The 8,412-nt window shown below is 38.2% G+C and overlaps 1 protein-coding gene across 2 annotated transcripts in view; it reads left to right on the top strand.

The window, feature by feature from the left end:
- Positions 1–6,317: 6,317 nt before the first annotated feature.
- Positions 6,318–8,412, top strand: part of LOC141846596 (uncharacterized) — a gene marked incomplete at its 5' end in the record, with an annotated part of 24,901 nt that continues 22,806 nt past the window's right edge. For both annotated transcript variants that reach the window (XR_012603344.1, XM_074734633.1), the window contains 1 exon segment: positions 6,318–6,474. Coding sequence is in view for 1 of the 2 variants with exons in the window: in XM_074734633.1 (XP_074590734.1) it covers positions 6,318–6,474 (157 nt within the window).

The raw sequence follows: 8,412 nt of genomic DNA, 5'->3' as shown, positions 1-8,412 counted from the left end.
GACCAAAAACATGATTTCTTATTTCATAAATGTTTATACAAAAGACAAGTCTTTTCAGTATACATTCTAACAGTATATACCCATCGACAACCGACAACTGACTTCCCTGGTGGTAGAGGAACGAGATCCCAAGTCCCACTGCTCTGTAAGGCACACATTTCATCGAGTATAGTCTGTTTCCATTCTGGATGGGCAAAGACATCACCTGCACTCTTTGGAAGAGAAACAGACAATAAGGAGGAAAGATAAGAATAATAGGAAGGAGAAATACGATAATAACTCAAAGAAACATAATGAAGAGAAGGATTACAAGTGGAACGCATACCTTTCCGAAGTGCAATGGGAATATCAGACTTAGGAGATGAGATCGGAGAAAGAGGCGAAAGACTTGGCTTCAAAGATGTGTTCATGACAGCGTCAGTGGTGGGTGGCGGCAAAGCAGGACAAGGATGGCGCTGATAAACTTACAATGGAGGAGATGGGGCGTTCGACAATTGAGGAGATGGGGAAGGAGGTGACAAAGACATCTCCGGAGAATAAAAGATAGTCATTGGCGCAGACATAGAAGGAGAAAACTAAGACGGAGATCCATTAGGGCCAAAAAATAGAACCGAATTAAAGAACGTGACATCAGCAGAAATGAAATATAGACGGAGAGTAGGGGAATAACGCTTGTACCCTTTCTGAGACCGTGGGTACTCAAGGAAAACAAATTTATGAGACCGAGGAGAGAGTTTGTCAATGCTAGATCGAGAGCATGAGCAAAACATATAGAACCAAAAACCTTAGGTGGTAAAGGATGAAGAGATTGATGAGGATAAAGAACATGATAAGGTATTTGACTTTGTAGAGTGGAGGAACACATACAATTGATGAGATAACACGCAGTAAGTACAGTGTCATCCCAAAATCGATGAGGAACATGAGAATGGAGAAGAAGAGTCCGGGTGGTCTCAAGAAGATGACGATTCTTGCGTTCGACAATACTATTCTGTTGAGGGGTATGAGGACAAGACGTCCGATGCAATATACCATGAGATGCCAAGAAGGTCTAAAACGGAGTAGATATACACTTACGTGTATTATCACTCTGCAAGGTTCGAAGAAAAATACCAAGTACAACGGGAAAAATCATTTATAAAGGTAACAAAATATCGTGATCTTAATATAGAAGAAATACAACTCGGACCTCAAATATCGGAATGAACCAAAGCAAAGGAGATGCTTTCTTAATTGACATGACTCACAAGATAAAGACTCTAAGTGAGAAAGACCAGGATGTAATTGTTTCAACTTATCAAGACCAGGATGTCCCAACTGAGCATGAATAAGAAGTGGAGATGCCGCTGTCGAACCAATAAGAGAGAACTGTTGAAGCAGATATAGGCCATGTGACTCACATCCGAAGCTAATCATCCTCCTTGTACTCCAGCCCTGTAAAGAAATAGAAGATTTAGTAAACGAGATGACACAATCAAGAGGCCGAGTAAGTTGATTAATTGATAATAAATTAAAGGGAGCACCGGGAACATAAAGAACATTTATGAATAGAAAGAGACGGAGAAGGATGAACAATACCAACATCCTAGGACTGAGTTTGAGAACCATTTGCCATGGTGACAAAGGGTAAATAACCAGAAGTAGAGAGAAGAAAAAAGGGATTTATTACCAATGATATGATAGGTGGCCCTGAAATCAAGAACCCAAGGACTCGAAGAGCGAGATATGCCAGCAAAGGAATTACTAGTGAGTACAACGACAATAGGGGAATCAGAAGCCTTTCAATCCTCATACTATTTCAGAAAGTTGTCATAGGAAGGCGGTCGGGTCGGATCTAGTGACAATTGTAAAGTGGAAGCTGAAGGAGTGACAGAACTCTGGACGATCTGCGCAGCTCGGGGAGGTCGACCATGTAGACTCCAACATTTATCAATCGTGTGTTTTGGTCGGTGGCAATGATCACACCAAAGGTGTCCTTTGCCACCCTTACGAGGTGGATGTTTATTATTGTTTCGAGAGACCAAAGCTAATGAATCAACATGAATGGAAGGAGGCAATGTCAAGACTGTGGCAGGGACACGAAGGAGAGTCGCCCAGGTACTATTCATGGTAGCCTTTGTAGGCCTGTCTTGTATCTGATCACGAATATGAGAATAATCTGTGGGCAAACCATATAAAGCCAGAGACATAAAAAATTTCTTCCGATTTTCAAGCTCCGCAACAGGAGTGGCCGCAGGTGGAAGCAGTTCATTGGAGTCACAAAGAAGGCTAGAGACCGAACTCAGATAAATTGACATAGAATCCTTAATCTGATGGGCACTGAGGATGGTTATAAGATCTTTACAAACTTGATAGAGTCGCCGAGAGGTGTTTGTAAAGAGTTGTTGAGCCTGTGTCCAAACAGCTTTGCAGGTCTTGTGAGTGTGGAAGACATCCCTAAGAGATGGATGGATGGTGGCTTGGATAATACAACACAACTGAGCGTCAACTTTTTTCCACAGAGGACGATCGACGACTTGAATATCCTCTTCGATTTGGGTGAGATGTGCTTCATAACCCTGTACAACATGCCAAAGCTCAATGTGGGAGTTCCAAGAGGAATAATTCTTACCATCCAACAACTTGAAAGAGAGCGGTGTAGTGATGTGGTTGGTAAAAATTGATATATCCGGCTTCGGAGTCCAAGAGGTAGTCATGGCGGGAATAGATGTTGAGATCGGACGCAGACGACGCTAGGATGTTGAAGCTTGAAGGTGTTATGGTTCCTCTTGTTCTATTCAAATTTGATCCGGATGAGATGTGCTCGGATGAAGAAGATGATTGCGCCAGAGATCGTCTGCAGGAGAAGAAGCAGGTCCCGAGAGGGATCGGGCTTTTCCCCGGCCAGAAACCCTGTTCTGCTCCTTTGTTTTGTGGTGCAATTGGAGTTCTGCTTTCGTCGGCGGGCGCCGCGAGGAAGAGGGAAGACGACCCGGACTTCTTAGGGTTTTACAGCTTCTTGCTTCTCCGATTGGGCGAGCAACGAAGATCGGGCAACGACGGCCTTGGGTGTAAGAGATGACGGCGTTCTTCAGTTCCGACACCTCTCTTTCAGTCGGATGGGTCGAGCAGAGTAGGGACGAGTCAGGAACAACAAAGAAGTAGGAGAGGAGAAGGCGCAATCGGGGATGGCGGCTGTTAGCCGTGTGGCACTGGATGCGCGATGGAGTCTCCTGGCCAAAGCAAATTGACAACGTCGCGATTTAGGGTTTTTCTCCTCCTTGCATTCTCTTTCGCTCCTACGTAATCCGACGCGTTGTGAGTAGAGAAGAGGAAAAAAAGAGAAAGGCTTGCGCTGTGCTCACGGGAGAGAGGAAGGGCTCGCACACACGCGACAGAGGAAGAAGAGGAAAAAAGAGAAATCCTAGAAATTTAATCTCGCTTTGATACCATGTAAAATAACATAAGAAATCTTATTTCAGTATAAGAAATAAGACCCTATTTATATACCAATATAGGGATCTATTATATAGTGCTCTGTTTCTCTACACATAAAACATATTATATGTAATTTAAAATTAGAATTAAAATACATACATTTGAATCATGGTTAGGATTTTCTCCTTTGACCCTTGACGATTCTGACTCGAGCTCGACTTGATCTTTCAGCTTCAAGGGGTCCTTGTGAAGCTTGATCCAAAGGTAGTATGCGTCTTTGAATTTGCCTAATCTATATATAATATTGTTAGGTAAACTTCTAAAATTGACTTCATTACCTTTAGATTCGTTTCTAATCCTTGGAAAGATGGTTGTTTTAATGCAACTCAACTATCGAAGTTGCCCATTAGCACGAAGTTTTCCATCGTCGACCTTTAAAATTCAAAATTCTCCGTCTCGTATGGTGGTGGCTTATAGATGCATCAACTGAGATTTCCTTCGAGCTCTATTTTTTTTATACAAATTGTTTAAAAAAAAATAGAAAAAGAAAAGGGAAATAATATACTTAAATCATTCCTTTGGTGGTTAGTTCAATCAAGAGTCTTCTGCTCTGATATCAATTTGTAGGATCTGTCTTTATCTTAGAGGGGGGTGAATAACGTCTAATTTTTTTCGTTCTTTCTTATTTATCAGAGTTAGTTTACGTAGCAGAAATAATAAAATACAAAAAGAATAATAGAAAGATAGAATTTTTACTTGGTTTACACTCCTAGGGTGCTACTCTAAGGCTATGCACTTAGCGTGAGTTCACTATTTTTTTTCTTCTTTTCGGAGGTGGAGAAACATCATATAGGATTCAATTAAGAATGATCACAAAGATCAAGAATAGTAATAACAACCTAAATAAAAGTAAACCAATCCGATTTGAAGCCCTGAGTGTCGCAACACTCCTCTCGGATCACGCTAGCCAAGTTGAGTATTTTTCTGAACACTCAAACTGAGATGATTGATTGTAGTTGATTTTTGAAAGTAGATGCCTCGACTCCTTTTTTATAGAGCTTGATCGGTAAGTGTCCAGTCAACCTTAACTTGCTGGGACTCTACACTTGATCAAGTCAAACTTAAACATATTGCTCAAACAAACCATCTGATTGTACCCACATTTTTCTCCTTTTGTATCTAATTTTTGATATAAGCGTTAATAGTTTCATTCTTGATTTCATTTACTACTTTGTTAGTCTCTTTTTTTGCTATTGTATATATTTTTTTAATTTTCCTTGTTCTTACAAGTGTATAATATCTTAATGTTTTCGTTTTTTTTCACTTTCTTATATACTTTCTTACTCCATCATTAAGATTCTTTACTTAGTAGTGCACGCCCCTTTGACTCATCGAGTACATTCTTAGCTACTATGTTAAACTTTGATACTATTTTATCACATGTTGTATTTGAGTCGTCGTGTATTTCTCTTAATACTTGTACTCCTACCCTCTACTTAAATATGTTTTGCTTCCCATTCTTTAACTTCCACCATTTAATTTTATGAATTGTGCACGCTTTCTTTTTGTCGATACTATACTTGAGGTATATATCCAATACTACTAATGTATATTAGATAGTTAAATTTTCTCTAAGGATGACTATGCAATCTTTATAAATCTTTTTATCCTTTTTTCTAACTATAGAAAGTTAATTTGTGACTTATTATTTTCACTTTTGAACATGACTAAGTGTTCTTTTTTTTTTAAAACGTATTAGTTAGTATAAGGTCATATGCTATCGCAAAATCTAATATAGCGTTTCCTTCTTCATTTCTTGTTCTAAACTCATAACACTTATGCACGTTATTATATTCTTCATTTTTCACTTCTACATGTCCATTTAGATCTCTTTCTATTAAAATCATTTCGGTTGGCGGAATATTTTATAATACCTTATCTAGGTCGTCCTAAAACTTAGATTTGGTATGTTCATCTAATCTTACTTTAGATGTGTATATGTTAATTACATTAATAGTTTTTTTTTGCCACCACTATCTTGAGCGTTATAATCTTATCCTTTTTCTAACTACTACTATTTCATCCTTTAGCGAACTATCTACAATAATACTTACTCCATTTATTGTTTTACTTCTTCTTGTGTATCATAATTTAAAATCCGAATTTTCTATCATCTTTGCCTTCTCTCCTATTCATTTTGTCTTTTGTACATACAAAATATTAATTCTTATCCTAATTATCGTATTTACTACCCCCATTGCTTTACCAGTGAGCATTCTTAGGTTCCATGTTCCAAATCTTAGATAATTAATTTTTGTATAATATTCATTTTTATTCAATATATGATGTGAGAACTTTTGCATATTTAACACTATACCTAAGTTCTTATGAAGATGTAGCGGTCCTTGTCGAGACATTAGAGTTGGACCCTGTAATACGTTCTTTTCGAGGAACATCCTAGCATTAGTATAATAGTTTGATGAATCCATTTATTGAACATTTATCTGAAAGTCAATGCTGACTGAAAATATAACGCGCAACTCTCATCCTTTTTCATCTGGACTTGAGATCATCTTTGTTGAGTTTTCTTCTAAAATTTAAGTAAAGTTTTATTGTAAACTAGTCAAAAAGTAGAAATTTGTATTTTATTACAGTCAATTACTTTGTGAATGTCATATTTTTACTAAGTAATTAGGAAATACATTATTGTTAGGAGAACATGTTCAGAGAACGATCATTGTTTGTTCCACAAATGGTCCCCCAAGCCCTCAGATAAATCATTCTTTGAGTTTAAAATATTCTTCTTCCTAAGTTTTTTCTTTATAGAAAATGCTTCTTGGTGTTGTATAGTGGTATTAGAGCTTTATTTGATTTTTTTTTGCTTTCATGCTGCATCATAGGTACAAGGAAAGACGATGGGACACCAAACAACTAATTGGATCTGGTGGAATGCCATCATCGCATTCAGCCACGGTGACAGCATTAGCAGTGGCTATTGGAATTCAAGATGGCTTGAATAGTTCTACATTCGCTACAGCAACAATATTAGCATCTGTGGTATGCCACAATATAAACTGATTTGATGTGATCACTACCAATAGGAATGGTTATTTTAAGTCTATATTTTTTCTCTTTTGAATATGAATTGAAAAGGTTACGGATTGTTTACTATTTCTCTCATAAAAAAAAATTCAAAGTTCTAGACATTTATTAAATGAAAAAGAGACCAACTAAGTAAAAGATACCATATAAAATGAAATTTTATTTTGTAATATCAACCTTGGACTTATGCTAAATTACACCCCCAAACTCCTACACAAACACTCTAAAGAAGGGGGCCATAAAGGGGGCTTAGGTTGACCAAGGCTAATCCTTGACTAAATTTATTTATTTTGCAATATCAACCTTGGACTTATGCTAAATTACACCCCAAAACTCCTACATAAACACTCTAAAGAAGGGGCCATAAAGGGGCTTAGGTTGACCAAGGGTAATCCTTGACCAAATTTAGAAGTTTGGTCGACAAAACAATGCTGTTGGAAAAGTGTGTTGATCCACTTGGAAATGTTGGTTCACCAACTTTAGCTTGAGATAAAAGTGTCAACCAATGTTGGGTATTGGTCGACTAACAATTTGACATGGGCTAAGTTTTACATGATTTCGATCACTTATTAATCTTAAAAACTACCCAAATATGCTTCTTAACATACATATGTGATTAAATAACTGCATAACTCATAGATTCACCACTTCTTAACAACAAAAGAATCTTCAAAATACTAATAAACCATATTTCTGGTAGGCATCAAAACTCTAACAATTTAATCATCAAATGATTAACCAACCATAATTATAGTGGATATTAAAACTAATAATTTAAAATATTAAGTTACCAACCATGATGTCAACAAGTAATTACAAACCACCAAACACTTCGTAAAGGACAAGCATACACACCAACACCAAGACATGCACATAGCCTAAATTCATATAATGGACCATACCAAGTGGTGATCCTAAAACACCAACTAATACGCTAGGAGAGTATCATGTGTTTACTAATGAGTCTTAGTTACACATCACCAACATGATTCGTTGACACCATGTTCCACCATCTCAGCGTCTCCTATGGTCTTGCTCCTATCTATATATCTAAAGGCAACAATAACAATGAAAGCATATCTGACAACCATACAACAAGAATAATGTATAAAATTAATACATTCACCATGCTGAGCAATCAAAACATAAAAGAAAAAATACTTGCATCTTAATGAGCAACTTAGCATTTAGACAACAAGTTGGTAGTAAAATGTATTAAACATAGCAAGTATAATGCAAGATGTCAGGCCAAACACACTAAACTGTATACACGTGAGATATCCTACACCCTTTGCATTGGATCATGCATGGTAGATCGATGCTATGAGTATAATTAGGTTGACACCACAGTGACAGTAGACCGATGTCGTTATGTTGGTTATATTTATTAGAATAAATCTCCTAGACTAGGTCCATAAAACTCCTATATAAATAGGAGTTTGTATCTCTTAATGAAATAAGATTTTCTTTCGTATTATTTCACGTTAACAGGGTATCAGAGGAATTAGGGTTCGGTGCGCGAGTTCTTTCTTTGCGCCTCCCTCCCGGTTCGGCGACAGAGCATTAGGGTTCGGCGCGCCTTCGCCTCCCTGCCTTCGGTGCGCGAGTTCCTCCCTCCCGGTTCGGCGCCTTCGCCTCCCTGCCTTCGATGCGCGAGTTCCTCCCTCCCGATTCGGCGCCGCTACACCTCGAGATTCTGAGTTCTTCTCCAAGTTTGCATCGTAATTTGGGTTCTCGGCTTCCCGATCACGATTTGATCCCGTTCTTCTTCCTTCTCCTCCCACCGCGACGCTGTTACTCCTCGCCGGTGGATTTCCTCGCTGTCTGCTTTGTCCAGGCCATCGCGACTTGAAATCCTTCCCTAATCCTTTCGCTGCCAGCGCCTCCATTTGA

This window comes from Curcuma longa, chromosome 15 (assembly GCF_044706935.1).
Source record: "Curcuma longa cultivar G26 ecotype Majalengka, Jawa Barat chromosome 15, ITB_CL_G26_1.1, whole genome shotgun sequence".
Lineage (NCBI taxonomy): Eukaryota > Viridiplantae > Streptophyta > Magnoliopsida > Zingiberales > Zingiberaceae > Curcuma > Curcuma longa.
Note: the sequence above shows the minus strand (reverse complement) of the source record. Positions and strands in the feature narration are given on the sequence as shown.